This window comes from Leopardus geoffroyi, chromosome A2 (assembly GCF_018350155.1).
Source record: "Leopardus geoffroyi isolate Oge1 chromosome A2, O.geoffroyi_Oge1_pat1.0, whole genome shotgun sequence".
NCBI lineage: Eukaryota > Metazoa > Chordata > Mammalia > Carnivora > Felidae > Leopardus > Leopardus geoffroyi.
In genome coordinates, this window is record NC_059331.1 from 70173271 (window position 1) to 70190460 (window position 17190).

General features: G+C 44.3%; 1 protein-coding gene across 2 annotated transcripts in view; it reads left to right on the plus strand.

Annotated features, from left to right (window-relative positions):
* EGFR (epidermal growth factor receptor) overlaps positions 1-17190 on the plus strand; it is a 213303-nt gene that overhangs the window by 142600 nt on the left and 53513 nt on the right. The window contains exons 2-8 of one of the 2 annotated variants that reach the window (XM_045494307.1): positions 3851-4002; positions 5065-5248; positions 8395-8529; positions 11978-12046; positions 12899-13017; positions 14625-14766; positions 16807-16923. In XM_045494307.1, the coding sequence (XP_045350263.1) occupies positions 3851-4002; positions 5065-5248; positions 8395-8529; positions 11978-12046; positions 12899-13017; positions 14625-14766; positions 16807-16923 (918 nt within the window). Of the gene's footprint in view, positions 1-3850; positions 4003-4806; positions 4973-5064; positions 5249-8394; positions 8530-11977; positions 12047-12898; positions 13018-14624; positions 14767-16806; positions 16924-17190 lie in introns of those variants that run through there. The other variant, XM_045494308.1, reaches the window with a different exon arrangement.

The window sequence follows — 17190 nt, forward strand, 5'->3', positions numbered from 1 at the left end:
TTTGTTGAAACTCTCAAATGCTATACTTACGGTTGATTACCTCACAGTTTGTGGATGTTGCACAGTTGTGGATGATGTCAACAACAACAACAACAACAATAGCTGTAAATTAATCTTGAGCTGCGATCAGTGGTATGCCAGGGTGAAATGTACTGACGTTTATACCTTACTTTAAAATGCATCAAAAAAAAAAAAAAAAGTAAGATGGATAGATATGTGACAAAATGAACACAAGGCTAATCTAAGGATATTCACACTATATCTTTCTTTCAGCTTGTCTGCCCATTTATGAATCTTCATAATAACACTGGAGGATGAAAAGCCAAGTGCTTTGTAGGGCCTGTGTCCCGGGGACTGCTGCTCTTGATTCAGTAGAACTTGTCTTCAGATTTGTAAGAGGTAGAGCGAATCAATAGCATTTTGTATGGAGCTGGATACACTTTTAATTGTCTTGGCTTCAAATGTATAGCCCTAAAGTGATACCAAACAGACACGGAGAGACAGAGTGCGAGCAGGGGAGGGGCAGAGAGCGAGGGAGACACAGAATCCGAAGCAGGTTCCAGGCTCTGAGCTGTCAGCACAGAACCTGATGTGGGGCTTGAACGCACAAACCACGAGATCGTGACCTGAGCTGAAGTCGGATGCTTAACTGACAGAGCCACCCAGGCGCCCCTCAATGTGTATTTTAATGAAATCATTAAACGTGTTCCTTTTCTTTCCCTTCCTTTTCTGATACATATTCTACAGACAGAGTAATCTAATGCCCAATATTTGAGTCAGGTTGTCTGCAGATACAAATATTCCCAGTTCAGGCAATACCTTCGGGCAAGTTTATGTCCACAGAGGTCCACTAACATCTGTGCAGTTGCATCTTGCATCACAGTCACAGTTCTCAGTAGTTAACTTTAACAAAAGAAAGCTGAAAGCTTTTGTGTTCATTCAGCCTTTGAAACAGTTCTGAAGGTCAGTATTAGTTTCACCATGTTTGCTACTTGAGGAAAGCCTGCCGCAGAGAGCTTAGAGAAGTCATCCAGGGTCACATCATGAGGAAGTGGCTAAACAAAAACTTTCTCCTGGATGAATTTAAAAGCTCTTGCTCTTGGCAGTTTTGTCTTAAATCTGCCTGCTTTGTGATTTAAAACATAATAATTTTACTAATTCAATGGTCTCGCATTTAAATCTTTCCATTGCTTTATAGTCATAATGTGAGACGTTTGGTATAAATAGAGAGCAAAGATTAGCTTTGTTGAATCAGGAAACCTAGGTCAAATCATTCTGATTGTCACTCTGGATTTCACTTGGACACTGTCATCCCCTTTGGGGCACATGGCAGGAGAAAGCCCCTGAAGAAACACCTTTGTAATGATTTCTCTTGATCCTTTAGTAATTAATCCTGGAATAGAATTCAAGACGGACTTGCCTTACGCTGAATCACGCAGTGTATCAGCTGCCTTCTTGTTCTCAAGAATACACGTGACAGGCAATTGAACATTTAGGGCTTTTTGCGTTTAGGTTTTTTTTGTTTTTTTTTTTTTTGTTTTTTTTTTTGCCATCATTTAAAAAAAAACATTTTGCATGAAGCTTTTTTGAAGCATATTTATTTCTTTACACAAGTTGTCTAGTTGCTTCCCAAAATGTTTTATGAATAAAGGTTCATATCAATATTGTGCAATGCTGCTATTGCTTCCAAATATAGCAGCATCTGGTTTTCTGAATATAGAAGTAGTTCATGCTAATTGTAAACAATGACGGATGATGGTAGAGATTCATCAAACAAATATTTTAGGAGCTCATTTGGCACTTTTTTGAATGACTGAATGAAAGCACAAATACAGCATTTTTGAAATTATTTTTGCTATGATGTAACAGTCTAAACTTAAAGGGCATGTTTTCTTTTTTTACTGACAAAAGTTACTTTGTCATTGATTTAGTAATGAAAAGTCCGGGGCACCCCCTGAGAGAAATTTACAAGCTGAAATCCTTTATCATTTAAAATGAGAGCAATCGTTACTGTTTTTCATTTCTCTGTGAACTGAAGAAACTCTTCTGAAGCGCACTCCAACCCTGAGTTCTAGGATGCTGTTCACCTGACTGGGATGAAGGCGTGACCAATACTGAGCTACTTCAAGAATAGCCAATCAGTTAGGATGAAATTTAGGGACCGTAGTCTCCCAGCAGGGAAAGCAGCTTTTGTTTACCCGTGTGTCGACTGAAAGGTCATGGGTTATTGTCACAACCCCATACCTACATTGGTGGTGGCATCTTTAAGGACCTTGGAATTGGGAAAGCAGTCTGGCCCCATCTATGTGATTAGTCTGGCCCCAACTGTGTACAGCTGTCCCAAAGTGAGGTTGCAATCAGAGCGGCCCATACTCCTGAGTGAAAGCAGCCCCGAGATGTTGGGTCCATCCAGTGTTATAGTTGGAAGAAATATGGAATCATTCTGTCCCTGGAGCCAGTAGATAGAGGTTTAGTCTTGTCGACTGTCGAAGTTCCCATGCGAGCGTTCTCTCTACCGCCAGATTTGAATGAGACCACAGAAGAGCAGAGGAGGGAAATCCCCACGGAGTTGCAGAGGCTGTGGCGATTGCTTCATTTTTAATGTTGGTGTAAATGCTTTGGGTTGAGAATGTGGTGTCTCAACATGTGCTCACGGCCGTGGCACCAAAATGTGAGGGCAGACGGTCAGATGGTGCCCTTCGGAGCAGTCCCCATGGGGAGGGAACAAAGACGTCTATAAAATGGAAATGTAAATTTAGAAAGAGTTTCCGAGGAAAGTACCTGCGTATTGACTTTGGCCTTGGTTTTGCGTTCAGCCACCTGGTTACGGATTGCAGCCATGCCTTCGCACATGTAGAAGAACCTGGCTAGTTCTGAATCTAACCTCCAAAGCCAGAGGCCATATTTCTTCACTCTTATGATAATTTTGGTTCAAAGTATAGTCGCTTAACAAGCTCCCTGCTTCAAAAGCCCCAAACCTCTTTGTTTTGTTATGCTTGCTCAAACATGCCTTTCAAAGAGCTATGACTATTATAATCTCCTTTGCTTTTAAATATAGACTGTCAAGTGTATTTCCATAGTCTAACTTTGTCCCCCATTTTACTTCTTGTATTAAGTTAAAACATGAGGGAGGTGAGCATGCCAAGACTGTGTACAATTGTGTCTCCACCTGTGCTGGGTGGATTCACATAGAGTGTGGACAAATAGAAGGACGTATTGGTTTCTCAGTACCTGAGTGTGTTTTTGCCATTTCATTATTTTCTAGATGTATAAGTAGACCTTTGATTTATTCTTTGATGCATTAGTTTAGAAGAATATTTTTAATCTCTGGCCAGTTGGATTTTAATTTACACTCTTGTCACTGATTTTAAGTTGTACAACACCGCGGTCAGAAAATATCAGCTAGCGTATGTTATGTTTGTAAATATCCTTTGGGCTCACAGTAATGTGATAGTCTGTCTTTTTCGTAATGTAAAACATTCATTATATAGTTATTAATTCAACATTGTAATTATCTTATTATCTAATGATACATATGTTTTTGTCTACCGAAGCTCTAAAAGACTATTGTGTCTTAAAGATTTTCATAGAATTTTCCCGTTTCCCCTTGAATTTTTAACATTTTATAAAGATTCCATGCATTATAGGGATGAGCTATCTCTTGTTATGAACTGTATACCTTAGATAAACACTTTTGGCCATATTTGTCTTGAGTGACCCTTTACCAGAATTAATATTGTAAGTCACTGAGACTTTCAAAGTTTGTTGAAATTTGTGAACATTTTATGTTATTTCTGCTACTCTACTTGGCATTTCATGTGATATCTTTTTCTCTTTTGTTCTTTTGCAGTTTGCCAAGGCACAAGTAACCGGCTCACCCAGTTGGGCACTTTTGAGGACCACTTTCTCAGCCTGCAGAGGATGTTTAATAACTGTGAGGTGGTCCTTGGGAATTTGGAAATCACCTACATGCAAAGGAATTATGACCTTTCCTTCTTAAAAGTTAGTTCAATGAATTTGACTGTCTTACCCACATATGATGGAAGGAAATAGAAGTAGACAAAGACCTTGACAGAATTTAACTGGAAGTCTATATGCTTTTGCCATGGCAATTATGGGCCAATTACAGGTTTTATCAGAAAGCCACTTCACCAGCTGGTGTGAAGTTAGAGCTACGAAATAATGTCAAAGAGAAGGAGGCTAGCCTGACGCTCCTCTATCATCATAGACACTGATATTAAACGTTTAACCAGTGCTTTAGCTGGGGTATCCTGATATATTGGCTCTTAAAAAAAAAAAAGTCCTGCTTTGTACCATTTGCCTATTTCCTTTGTGTAAATACTTCCACTCTGGTTGGTTTCAGTGACACCAATTCACAAATTTCCCAGCTATTTCACAGTAGCCTCTTGTGAGTCAATAGGAGCCAGCTGGTAAGGCTTCAGATGTTGGTGATAGTTGAACTTTGGATTTGATTGGCCTCCTTCTAGGCTTCTCTTTATTTTCTTTCTTCCTTTCTTTCTTCTTTCCTTCCTTCCTTCCTTCCTTCCTTCCTTCCTTCCTTCCTTCCTTTCCTCCTTTCTCCCTCCCTCCCTTCCTTCCTTCCTTTCTTCCTTTCTTCTTTTCTTTCTTCCTTCCTCCCTCCCTCCCTCTCTTTCTCTCTCTTTCTTTCTTTCTTTCTTTCTTTCTTTCTTTCTTTCTCCCTTCCTTTCTTCCTTCCTTCCTTTCTTTTTCTTTTTTTCTAATAAGAAAGCATGCAAGAAAGACACAAAATGAATTAATAAAACATTTTCATTCTCTTCTGAGTATATTGAACACCAAGTAAAATGAGTCACAGCATTCCTGAATAATGTGCATTGCCCTTTGGCTCAAGAGGTGAAAGTACAGGAGTCATCGTAAATTCTGTCACCTCCCATGTCCCCACTGTAGTTATCTACATGCTTTATGTTTGTCAGCACTCATGTGCATAGCTCATGTAGGTGCTGTGGGCTTTCTTGACCCATTTTAGATCTTGCATTCTTGACTTCTACACAAGAGAAATAACGTGTTCATGTTTTCTCTCCTTAGACCATCCAAGAGGTTGCCGGCTATGTACTCATTGCCCTCAACACAGTGGAGAAGATTCCTTTGGAAAACCTGCAGATCATCCGAGGAAATGTGCTCTATGAAAACACCCATGCCTTGTCCGTCTTATCCAACTATGGCACAAATAAAACCGGACTGCGAGAGCTGCCCATGAGAAACTTACACGGTGAGAGGCCAGGGTACAGGGAGGCTGTGGTTGCAGAGAGCCACTCAGGTGGTACTCAGCGAAACTGTCACTTTTCTTTTCTTTTGTTTTTTAAGTTTATTTATTTTGAGAGAGAGAGAGAGAGAGAGTGAGAGCGTGCATGAGCAGGGGAGGGGCAGAGAGAGAGAGGGAGAAAGAGAGAATCCCAAACAGGCTCCGCACTGTCAGCACAGAGCCCCACACGGGGCTCAAGCTCACAAACCATGAGATCATGACCTGAGCCGAAATCAAGAGTTGGATGCTTAACCAAGTGAGCCACCCAGGCATCCCCTCAGTGAACCTGTCACTTTTCTTCATGCCACTCGAGAAGACTTTTATTCATCAAATACAAAGGTGTTGAGTGCCAACTGTGTGCAAGATACAGTAGATGGAAGTTTTTAAGAAGATGATAGCTGATGAATGTCAAGAGAAGATTTAAGCCAGGTACCACTTCCTTTATATTCATGGAAAAATATCCAGACGACCTTGGCTGGAATGCAGGCTGTCTGTGCCTAGGGAGTGAATAAACTGCCTATCTTACTACCTGGACCTCGGGTATAAGGGATACACATTAAAAACCAACCCCTATTTGAGACCATGTCTGGCATAATGCTGTTATACAGAAATTCATCTGTAAGTTAAGGGCAGGGAGTGACGTGATTACAGAAGAAGTTTGAATTCCTCTGAGTAGGACACTTGTGAAGATCCTCTGAGTGGGAACTAAGGAAGATCATAGAAGAGACAGGAAGTGGATTTAAACAAGACTGAAGATAATGACGACCGTGCCCTCGCTATGTGGCAGGCACAGTGCCGCTCATGTTAAATCAGGAACTCCGTGCTCACCACCTCCCCTCAGGGCAGGCGTTTAAACTCCCACCAGTTTATACATAAAGATATGGTGGCAAAGTAACTCTCTTAAGGTCCCAAGTTAGTGAAAAAATGGCCAGGAATGGCCACCAAATGTCTGCCCCCAGAGTCCTTACCCTTCCCACATGCCGTGCAGTTCTGATGGGAAGGGGGCTCACCAGGAAGTGAGGGGAGCAGGGGTGACAGCAGAGGATGCAAGACAGAGTCTGGGGTCGGTGGAGGCCTGACAGGCGACAGTGCTGGAATGTGCCAACACATCCAAACCCGGGCGTGCAGGCGGCTGGCACACCACACGAGCGGGGCTCCTGGTTTGGCCATTCTATAAAACCGCCCTAAGACTTTCCACCCACCGCTTCAGCTGCTCAGAGCGCCCACTCACACGGTCTGTGTTTACGCTAATACTAATTTGTGCTATTTACACATTTTGCGAAAGAGTATGTGCATTTAGCGTGTCTCGATCTGCCTGTCTGGCCTCATGCTATCTCATGGTGACAGGCAGATGTGGTTAAGAGCGTGGACCCTGGAGCCAGACTGTCTGGGTTCCAGCCCCTGCCTCCATCACTCACCAGCCAGATGCCCCTGGAGCAGATTCTCTCTGTGTCTCAGTTTCCTCCTCTTTAAAAATGTGGGTAGCAATGGTAGCACACATCCTAGGGGTGTTGAGAAAATTAAGTGGATTGCCATAGAAAAAGCACTTAGAAGTTACTCCCATTGTTGGTATTATTTCTGGTGTTGGCATGGGGTTGTGGAAATGCGGATTCGTTAATGTTATTAAGTAATTATTGTGAATTTTTTAATATTAAGTACTGTTGTTAATAATTAACTCAGTGCCCACCACCAGGTATATAATCATGAAATACCGAAGGTTAAAGGAATGACGGAGATGGATCACCTCTTTCTCTTCTACGTGCTCTCTGCCTAGGCAGGGGCACCTGAATTGCCCGGCACCTTTGCTGCCTTCCTTTTCCTTGTCATGATTGGAGATAGTAGGTACTCTGTACGGCCCCACCGTGACCTTCCATCGCGCACTCTTTCTTGCCACCGTGGTCTGTTGTCCTGATTGTCACAGCAGCTCTGATGCCCCTAGTGTGCGTATGCAGTGCTGACCTCTCATCAGAGATTCGTCCTCTCCACTCTGGCTGCCTCCTGGCCGGATGTTCTCTCTTGATGGTCCTGCTGTCATCTCTGACTTTATACCCAAAGCTCCACAACTTGGCCCTTTGGACCTCCCAGCCTTCCTCCCGTGATTCCTTTGTTCCCCACCACCCGCCGAGGAAAATGCCCGCCTGTCTCACCGACACACGTTGGCTGCGGTCTCCTGGCGAGAGAAAGCCGGCTGCGCCCTCCCTCCGTGCTCCTTCAGAGTCCACTCCTGTCTGTGTTCTGCGAAATGCCGTTCTTTCCAGCAGCCTCAGACCCCTTCTTCGGGAGACCCCTTCCTTTTCCATGATGGTACTTTGTGCACAGAGAGTCCTGGGACCATTCTGAAGATTAATTAAGATAATGTGTTTGAATCAACTAGCAAAGTACCTGGCCCCGTCGCATGGCATGCACGGTCTTCTGTGGCATGACCTCATCATGTGACCTGCCCTGCTCCCCTTGCCTGTCGGCAACTAGATGTGCTTCATCCTCGCAGGGTCCACAGCTCTTGCTGCAGTGTTTCGTGCCACTGTTTCTGTCTAATGTCATCGACGCAATGCTCTCCCTTTGCTCACGCTCGAATCTCTTCTTAATCTGCCCTGATTTTTCCTGTCCTATCAGTTCTTCCTTTGAAACAATCATACGTTTTTTTTTTCATGCTATTTGCATTCCTAGTGTCTGCCATCTCTTCATCATGCATGTAGATTCTTCTCAGACCCCTTCACTGCCCACCCCACCCCCACCCCGCTTTCTCCAGTGAGGAGCTCAGAGGCAGCTCACAGCATCGCCCCCTCTCCTGGCCTCCCCAGCCCACAGTGAGTGACTGCCATGGCCCTGCCTTCCTGGTTGCCCCTTCACATCATTGTACAGCTTCCTTCCTCCTCACATTTCTGAATTCTGATAGTTTGCTGATCGAAGGCCCATTTCGGGGTGGGGGGAACCTAACTCCTCCAAGGCACTATCATCAACTCATTTTTCAGCTGCCCCCACTAAAGCTCTATGGGGAGTCTCGTTTGCACACTGGCATTTTAGCAGGACTCAAAATGTAAAGAAATGAGTGTGTACTTTGTGGGAGTGTAAAGACGTGGTAGATGGCTGACTGAGGTTCTTTGCACGTGCAGAAATCCTGCAAGGCGCTGTGCGGTTCAGCAACAACCCTGTCCTCTGCAACGTGGAAACCATCCAGTGGCGGGATATCGTTGACAACGATTTCATAAGCAACATGTCGATGGACTTCCAGAACCACATGGGCAACTGTAAGTGTTCTACAGACGTCCCCTCTGCCTGTAGCTCCTGTGGTGGGACAGAGCCGTGGTGCTTTGGGGTCGGGAGGGGGTGGGGGTGGCGGAAAGCCGAGCCATTGTTTAAGTCACATTAATCTAAACCCAAGATATCTAGCGACAGTTGATCTGCCCACGAGAAGAGCACCTATTTAAGACAGAGGGAAAGTCTGTTTTGGCAGATCACCCCTGAGACAGTTGAGCCCTCGTGTGGCCATTGAGTCCTGGCACGGGGGCTTCTCCCGTCCTGGCTGGAGGAGGCAGACTAAACTTTTGTGTGCTTCTGACTTGCTGCTGAGCCTCAGAGTGATGCCAGATCCCTCCGGAAGCACTAAGCTGACCTCTGCCCTCCTACACGGAGCCTCAGGCAAGGTTGGGCACAGCACACAGGGCGGGAGTCTGTCCATATTCCCCCTAATGCCCATGACCTAGTCACTGCCATTCATCAGTAAAGCGGCCCGTGGCAGGGAGAGGCTGGCAGGGGGCCAGGCTGTAGGTCAAGGCTGTACCCCTTGGCTCCCTGGCAGTGCTGTGTGGGAATCTTCAGACACTTGCCTACAGTTACCAGGCTCCTCTAAGAATCCCCCTTCCTGATCTCCCTCATCTTTTAAGCCTTTAAAATAGGAAGCCATCCCCATTTCCTGCTTCTCTGTTTCCCTAAACTATGCCACGGATGCATGTTTTTGTTTGGGGTTTTTTCTGGTTGTTGTTGTTGTTGTTGTTGTTGTTTTCTTTGGTCTCAAAGAATTTGGAGGGCACATAGCTCTTCAAAATTGACTGGAGCCCCTTTGTGGGGATTTCACTTAATCTTACTGATTTGTTTGTTTGTTTGTTCGTTGTGGTGAAATACCTCTAACGTAAAATTTACCATCTTAACCATTTTTAAGTATACAGTTCACTGGTATTAAGTACATTCACACCATGGTGCAATCATCACCACCCTCCGTTCTTCAAAACTCTTTTCATCTCACGAAACTGAAACCGTGTCCCCATCAAACATTAACTCCCCGTCCCTGCCCCCAGCCCATGGCAGCCACTGTGCTACTTTCTGTCTGTGTGAGTGTGGCTGTTCTAGGGAGCGCGTACAGGTCGGGTCACATAGTTTTTGTCTTTTTGTGGCTGGCTTCGATCACTTATAATGTCCACGAGTTTCATCCGTGTTGTAGCATACATCAGAATTTCTCACCTTGATGTGGATGAACAGTATTCTGTTGCATGTGTATACGGACCCACATCCCACATGCTTTGTTTCTCCGTTCATTAGTTGATGCGCTTTTGCGTTGCTTCCATCTGTTGACAGTTACGAACAACGCTGCTATGAACATGGGTTTTGAGCCCCTTGGTTTGATAAGTAGATTATTCCCACACATACTCAGCAGGGCACCTACTGTGTTTGCAAGAAACTGAAACCTGTATTTCACGACACAAGATTTTGTGTTATCCATCACATCAAGGTTAACCTTTCCCTCGCTATCTGATGGACAATGAGGAAGTTAAATCGTGCACATTTATGACTACAACAACAAAAACAAAAACTGACACAGGAAGGCTATGAGGCTTATATGGGTTTCCTGTACGTGAGGTCAGACAGCCTGAATGGCACACGTGCCCCCATCACACCAAGACCATGGGAAAGACCCGGAAGAAAGTGTTGGGAAGGAAGAATGACAGGTGCACGCAATAACAAGATTCAAATACAACAAAGCCACAAATTGCAATCTGATAGGATATTGGGTCAAGAATAGATATGTAACAATAAGCCACCAATATGTAAGAGAAAGACAGTAAGAATAAACCTTGCTAAATTAAATGTCCATGAAGAAATGACATTTCAAGCAAATAAGGGAAGAATTCATTATCCAGTAAATTCCTCCAGAATTATTTAACTGTTAAGGAGAAAATGTCAAAGTGACAGAACTATAATGATTGTTTTAAAAAGGAACACCATTCCCCGGCCATCCTTATTAATCCCCTGACCGGTGACAAGTGCAGGAGTCTGCTGCTGTCCTTGTGGAAAGGGAAACCCTTCCCTTTCCAGCCCTTTTCAGGTCACACATACCTTCTGAGAACTTGTCTTCTTAAATTTTTAGCCAAAAAATCTGATAAGGTGATTTAAGTATTTTATGGACAATGGATTTGAGATTCAGAAAGGTTATCCAGGGTGCCCCTACACTATGTTATTGTTGATTTGTTTGGCAATCAAAGTTATATCAGGTGGGTTTACTTAAGAGGAAACTAAAATAAATCAATCATCCACTTTGTACATCCATATCAATCCCAAATCATATTATATGTAATAAATCACTGAATATATATGTAAGTGCTAGAAGGAAACTTAAAGGTGAATGTGTGTCATATCAAGTTGGAGAAAAGCCAGTCAGATACCATAAACCGTGTTAACGACAAACAGAAAATATTGTGCGTCATCTGCTTGCCTTGGAAAGGGCTAATATTCTTGATGATAAGAATGTATAAAGTAGTCTTAGGAATCCCAAGAAAAAGGTGAACCTCCCAATAAAAAAAGAAAAATGGGCCAAAGACATGAACAGTTTGTATCTCCCCACACACAAGATGGCCAAGAAATAAAGAAGTTATTTCTTACTGTAATTTTAAAAGGGTCAAAATAAAACAAAGAAGCATCATTTTTGTCTTTGCTAAATATTTGGATTCCTTTTGAGTTTTAGATACTCAGATCAGGAAGGGTATGGAGAAGCAGAAATTCTCATATTCTTCTTGTGGGCATATAAATTAATAAAACATGGTCAGGGATAGAATTTTGGCAATATGTATTGAAGCTTTAAAGTATGCCCCACCCCCCGACCTATGAACTTCATTTCTAGGAATAATAAGAAAAAATAATAAGGAGAATGAAAATTATAGGATATAAAAAAATTTTTTTTGTACAAAAATATTCCTTGCAGCCTTATTTATAATGGATTTTGGAAGGAACTTATATATCTAAAAATAAGAGATTGGTTAAAGAAATTATGGTACAACCATGCTAGTAAAAATACTGAGAATGTAGTCGGTGCATAACAGCCCCACCAGATTAGACACACTTAATGTCATGGGAGAAGCTGAAAACTTCTCCCAAGCTTAAACAAATATGGGAAACTGGACCATTGAGTTCATTTGAATTCCAGTCTTCATAGCCTGTGACAAGTCCATAATTACTCTCTGTCTCAGTTTCTACAGCTGAAATGTAAATAAAAGCAGAACGTGGTTCATCTTTTTTTTTTTTTTTTCTTATCAAAGTCTTTTGAATCATCTTACAAGTCAACCAGCAAATAAACAGAGAATAAGAAATGTGAAAGCTGTTCCTTGTTTCTAGAACATCAGGTTGCTCAGGGGTTTGGGCAGTCCCTGCCATCAGCCTGCTTGCTTCCTCTGAGATACGAATTCAACTATTACCTTTACATTTTAGGCCAAAAGTGTGATCCAGGATGTCCCAATGGAAGCTGCTGGGGTCCGGGAAAGGAGAATTGCCAGAAATGTAAGTCAGCAAGCAAAATTTCGGATAAATGTGTGCCCACCTTCTTCCCCTTATGCTTAGCGAACTGTATGTGTTTTCCCTTTGAAGATTCCTAAACGCAGTCTTGTTTTAAGGCCAGATGTGAGCAGTTATGTGAATGACATTCTTGCAGATCTCCCTGCATGCAGTTAATCCAGAGTGGGCTCTTTGGGGCACTCCAGCCTGTCATAAGTGAGTGAAAGCCAGCCACACGCATCCAGCCACTCTCTCTGAGCAGTATGTTTGGCAGATCTTCCTGGGAACAGAAGACTCGGCCATGTTACCTGAGCGTCACAACACTTCTTATTTTCTCTCTCTTGGGAGCCCGCCTATACAGAAGCAGGAGGAATGCTTCTCAGGAGGGTTTTTCTGCAGGAATCCTAGTTTACGAGCATGGGTGGCCTAGGGATCTGGGGAGCTGTCACCTTAAAAGTTCATTATCTGTCCTTCAGTTTAATTGTGATGTGAGGGTTTCGCCCTTTTAAACACTCCTTTCTGGCAGCATTTCTGTTATTTGATGTGCTTTCCATATCATCCAGAATCTCAGTTCTAACTAACATGTAATTATCGAGCAGGTCCAGAAGTCTAGACTTGATCTGGTTAGTTCTCCTAAGTGATTAAAAATAAGTAGAAAACAGAGGCGCAATAAAGAAATGTCATGATTCAGTGTGATTAGGCAGAGCGTGAATGTTTGGGAACATTTTAACGAGCCGGGAATCACTAAATTCATCACCTGGTTCACGTTTTCATCTGTTTCCAAGTGCTCTGCAAGGTTCCTGAGGAATGACCCTTCCCTGGCTCTTCAGCTCACAGGTGACTTTCGCTCCTTTTCAGTGACCAAAATCATCTGCGCCCAGCAGTGTTCCGGGCGCTGCCGCGGCAGGTCCCCCAGCGACTGCTGCCATAACCAGTGTGCTGCCGGCTGCACAGGGCCCCGAGAGAGCGACTGCCTGGTAAGGCTCACCCCTCCCCCAGCCCGACCACAGCATCTGGTATCGTCCCGCCTTCACCACTCACCTTGTGACTTCAGGCAAATCATATGACCCCTCTGTGCCCCGGTTTCCTCCCCTGACGACGGTGGATAGCAAATACCTACCTGTTAGGTTATTTAAGTGACACAGCGCATGTGCATCCATAACCGGGACCTGGGCATCGAATGAGCATCAGAATAAATACGAGCTCTCTGGGGTTAACGTGTGTTGCGGCCAGCAGCACTGTTCTCACACTCTTTATTGTTCCATGTCAGTCTCAGTATAAACCTATGGAGTTGATTTCATAAGGCCCCCAACCTGGATACAGAGATGTTACACGACACATCCAGAGCCACACGGATCTCAGCACGGCTTGGAGCTATGTTTGGATCTTCTGACCGAGTCCCTCTGCTCGTTCCACCACAGCTCAGAGCCTCTGCCCACACCCCCAACACAAGGTCTTGAAGCAGTCGCTTTTGTCCCTGTTACTACAAAGCCCTGACAAAAGCCTTGTGTCCCAGGGGCTGCGGGCACCACATGTAGGTGGTACCTCAATTGTGGGCACCATGGGAATCCTGGAGACACCAGGGCTGGCAGATGTGAGTCTGGAGGCAGCACCAAGTGCTATGACACCCTTGTGGGCTCCAGGCGAGGAGGCCCACCTAAGGTGGAATCCAGAAGACTCCCAATTTGAGGGAAGGGAGGATTTTTAAAGTCCAGAGGCTGGACCTGGCCAGGATTTTGACTTGGTTCGTCTGGGCTGATTGTAACGTGCCCCTGGAAGGGAGACGGCATGTAGGTCTCAGGGCCATGACCGTGTCTGGTCTGGTCCCCTCTGCATGGTACCCTTCCTCATCAAGGTTATCTGTAATTTGGCAGTAAGTGCTAAAATATATCCTCCAGGCTCTGCGCTGGGTGTGAAGCCTGCTGAGATCCTCTCTCTCCCTCTGCCTCTGTCTTTCTCTCCTAATCTCTGTCTCAAAAAAATAAAAGTAAAAATAAAATGCTTTTTAAAAAATGGGGCACCTTGATGGCTCAATCCAGTAAGTGTCAGACCTTTGATTTCGGCTCAGGTCATGATCTCACAGTCACGAGATCGAGCCCTGCATCAGGCTCCATGCTGGGCCTGGAACCTGCTTGAGATTCTTTGTCTCCCTTTGCCTCTGCCCTGCCCCAAAATAAAAATAAAAAATAAATGTTTAACATATATCCTCAAGTGTTCCTTATAAGGAAACCCAATGTAAATTGAGTTTAAAAATAATTTCACTCTATAGTTCTCACTCTAGTATGTGAACTCCTGCATCCTTTCGTAGTTAATAAAGATGTATTTTTTTCCATCGTAAACCATAAATTATCACAGCTAAGACAGTGTAAGAAAAATCATACCTTTAAGAAAAAGGTCTTTCTGACTCTACTGAAAGTACTTGGCCAGTTTTTTTTTTTTTTTTTTTTGCTTGTTTTTGTCTTCTTTTCTTGCTTGAATCAAATTCCTGGACATTGGGAAGTATAACCTGAGCTTTCTGCACAGAATTGACACAGTGCTGAGTGTCCTTGCCAGTTTGACCAGTGCATGTCCCTCCTGTGAACAGGTCTGCCGCAAGTTCCGGGATGAAGCCACGTGCAAGGACACCTGCCCGCCACTCATGCTCTACAACCCTACCACCTACCAGATGGATGTCAACCCAGAGGGAAAATACAGCTTTGGTGCCACCTGTGTGAAGAAATGCCCCCGTGAGTTCATCACATGCAAAACCCTTTATCGACATCCATTTCCTGTTTTGTCTCCTACTAGAATCCTTGAGTCCCTCTGTCTTGGGTAATTTTTTTGTCCGTATGTTTGCCTCACAGACAGGTGACCGTAGGCCTGTCCAACGGTATAGGGGACGGGTTAGGACACTGCCACAGGTGACAGACGATGGCTGGTGCCCTGTTCACCACCGTCAGTTTTCACACCCATGGTGGCCAGGACAAGAAACACACCCTGGGACCGAGGTCCAGCTGTACTGGTCCAGAATATCAGTTGTCTGATTGGCACAAACCCATGGCCACTGGGTCATTTCCCTGTTTAGCTCTTGCCCCAGTAGACCTAAGTTAGAGAGTGTGTCACAAGACCCGCCCTCTTTAGTGGTTAAAATCCTGGTCAAAATTGTGCCTTCTAGGGGTTCTAACACTGCACAGGAGGGGTTTTGTGTATTGGTTTGTTTTGTTTTAATTGTTTTGGATTGGGTTTTGCTTATTTGTATTTGCCCTCTACAGATGGCTATAGTATTCAGGGAAATGGTGATAGGAATTATGTCCTAAAAGAGAAAGTGTAGAGTTGTCTAATTAAAAAGCTTTATAAACCATTCCTAATTTCTAGGAGGGAAAATTAACCAAGAGAAAAAAACAATTGTAGGTACCATTATGAGAGGGAGCATTGCCCTACCAGATTTGTGGACATGTAAACCTTTAAATTCTATACAGAAAAATAATTTACAAATTGAACAGTACACCATGGTAATGGGACTAACTGAATAAAATTTCTAAAAATTGCCACAGTTATGACACAGGTATCATTTTTGATGGAGGGCTTACTAGGTAGAGTTTAAAAATCCACAGGAGGGGCGCCTGGGTGGCTCAGTCAGCTAAGCATCCAACCTCGGCTCAGGTCATGATCTCACAGTCCATGAGTTCAAGGCCCACGTCGGGCCCTGTGCTGACAGCTCGGAGCCTGGAGCCTGCTTCTGATTCTGTGTCTCCCTCTCTCTCTGCCCCTCCCCCGCTCATGCTCTGTCTCTCTCACTCTCAAAAATGAATAAATGTTAAAAAAATTTTAAAAAAATAAAAAATAAAAATCCACAGGAAAACAGGGCACCTGGGTGGCTCAGTCAGTTAAGCGCCCGACTTCGGCTCAGGTCTTGATCTCATGGTCGGTGAGTGTGAGCCCCGCGTCAGGCTCTGTGCTGATGCCTCGGAGCCTGGAGACTGCTTTGGATTCTGTGTCTCCCTCTCTCTCTGCCCCTCCCCTGCTCATGCTCTGTCTCTCTCTCTCAAAAATAAATAAACATTAAAAAAAGAGAAAAAAATAAATCCACAGGAAAACAGAACCTGGGAGAAAAGCAATTTACAGAAAGAAAAATTACAAATGTCCAAGAAATATGTGTGAGGACATACTGGAGGAAGTCAAAACAGGAACACTTAGAGCTCCAGAAACATTGATATTTATGTTAAATTAAGTCAGCATGAGGGGAGGCTTGGAAGATGACCCATGTGCCTGGCTTCATGCAGCACCAGCTGGTGGTCCCAGCCCCCAGCAAAGGGAAGGTTGTCAGCTGGACAGAACCACAGAGGGCAGCAGGTCTGCCACACGAATTATGCGTATCCCCAGATGAGGCAGCTTCACTGGAAGAGTGGGCTTCGTTCGGGGTCACTTAGTTTTAATAAGTATTCAGGCTTTAACATGAAGGTCCTGAAGGTAGAACGTCCAGAAAAATGAGCTGTGAGGAGACGTTTCCAAACTTGTGAGCAGACACCACGTTCTACCTGACACGTCCGTCTTCTACGTGCTGAAATCTATTTCTCCATGTCATGGCTGCGTAAGCTGTTAAAAACTCTTGAACTGGATACTTTGTCTGTTTGCAACCTTTCGTTCTTTGTCCTTAAAGTAAATAAAAGCAGAGGGTGATAGGCCCCTTTCATCCGCCCCTTTGTAGGAGAACAGGTGACAACTGTGTGAGGCCCAGAAACACCTGTTGCTGCTTTCACCACCTTCCTTTCCTTGTCTCTCCCCAGGTAACTATGTGGTGACAGACCACGGTTCGTGTGTCCGTGCCTGCAGTTCTGACAGCTACGAAGTGGAGGAAGATGGCGTCCGCAAGTGTAAAAAGTGTGAGGGGCCTTGCCGTAAAGGTAGGAGGCCTGTACGGGGTGGGGATGAGGCTTTCTCTCTGGTCACGAAGCTGGGGGTTTTCTGCCCTACCTCCGCCGGACCCCCCTCGGCATCAGACTCGGGAAGAGATTTGAGCAAGTCTTTTTCTTCAGGCTCGCAAATTTGTTCCTTCATCCCGTGCCCTGTTCTTGGAGTATCCTCAATGCTAGCGTGCTCCTACTTGGGCTTTTACTTTATCATTTTTGTAAAAGTTTTTGAACCCCCAGAAACATCGCAGGTATGGTGCA